Genomic DNA, 1,336 nt, shown 5'->3' with positions numbered 1-1,336 from the left:
GAGGTTTTGGTTGGGTTCAGATTAATGTAACAGGAAAACAGACACAATGCAGGAATTCAATAATTTCTGGTACCACTTACTCACCTGTCGATCAGGTGTGCATTAGAAAACAACTCATTTTACAGAATCAGTATCACGTTCTCTCAGTGTGCTTGTTTTTAACCTTTGGTGAAACAGTCTTAGCTCCATGGTTCAGAAGTGACCGCGCTATTGCTTCCGGTTGCTGGCCAGGGTAATCTTCAACCACCTCGAGGAACAAACAGAAAAGAGTCAATCCCTCTGCCTGATCTTAAAACAATCAGATTCTAAACTTCACATCTTTGCTGTGTCACATGACTCTAACTAAGCCTAACCACTTAACCCCCCCCCCCAGCTCTCATGAGCTACCTGTATCAGACAGTCCATCGGTGTGTGTCCTGCACAGTTGGCAGCATCTGCCCTAGCGCCGTGCTGCAGCAGGACGTCCACGATCCGGGGGCTGCAGTTGGCGCATGCGTTGTGCAGAGGGGTGTGCCGCTTCCTGCCCGCGGTTCTAGGGTCAGCTCCTGCACCGAGCAGCTTTTGAACCACTCCTAAGTAGCGGCCGGCCTCGGAGGGCCTCTCTGCGGCGGAGCATGCAGCGTTCAGAGGGGTCTCTCCCTCCTGATTAGTGGCCAACACGTCTGCTCCGTAGCGGAGGAAGAGCTCCACGTGCTCCTCCAGGCCTCGCCGGGCAGCCACGAGCAGAGGTGTGAGCCTCGTCTCCCTCATCCTCACGCTGACGTCAGCACCTCCGCCTATCAGCAACTCGGCACACCTGGAACAAAAGGTGCACATCTGCATCTGCAAAAACATTACTTAAAGAAAAAATAGGTTTTCAAGTAAGAGTTTTGTTACTACAATTATGAGAATTACTTTTGAAAATTAAGATTAACACTTAAATTCAGTTTTCCCAAAGCTCCCAATAGATTAGTTAGTTGTCAGCTGCTCCATCACTCACTGGAGTGACTGGACGGAGGTGCAGAGGTGAAGAGGAGCGCTGCCGTCTGCGGCCAGCACTTCGGGATCTGCTCCATGAGAAAGCAGCAGCTGGACGCAGACTGCGTGGCCGCCCACGCAGGCGTCGTGAAGGGCCGTGTTTCCTCCGGGGTCGTCGTTCACCTCGGCCCCGCGAAACAGCAGCTCCTCCACACAGCCCGCGTGTCCTCTGCCGGCGGCCAGGCGTAGTGCTGAAGTCTGCTTCACCTTGGAGCTCAGCGTCCACATGCCTGCTGACAGATAGGAAAAAGCTCGCAGGAGTGTGTCAAGTGGTGTGTGTGTGTGTGTGTGTGTGTGTGTGTGTGTGTGTGTGTGTGTG

At 53.1% G+C, this 1,336-nt stretch overlaps 1 protein-coding gene across 1 annotated transcript; it reads right to left on the bottom strand.

The window, feature by feature from the left end:
• Positions 1-163: 163 nt before the first annotated feature.
• On the bottom strand, positions 164-1,245 carry LOC116380906 (ankyrin repeat and SOCS box protein 16-like; the record flags this gene model as incomplete). The annotated part of the gene is made up of 3 exons (XM_031842727.1): positions 980-1,245; positions 388-796; positions 164-247 (listed from the first exon to the last, which is right to left on the bottom strand). Coding segments are annotated over exons 1-3 (759 nt in total), but the record flags the coding sequence as incomplete, so codon positions are not given.
• Positions 1,246-1,336: the final 91 nt, after the last annotated feature.

This window comes from Anarrhichthys ocellatus, unplaced genomic scaffold, assembly GCF_004355925.1.
Source record: "Anarrhichthys ocellatus isolate YVR2014 unplaced genomic scaffold, GSC_Weel_1.0 scaffold9513, whole genome shotgun sequence".
NCBI lineage: Eukaryota > Metazoa > Chordata > Actinopteri > Perciformes > Anarhichadidae > Anarrhichthys > Anarrhichthys ocellatus.
This window is presented reverse-complemented; position numbering and strand designations above follow the sequence as displayed.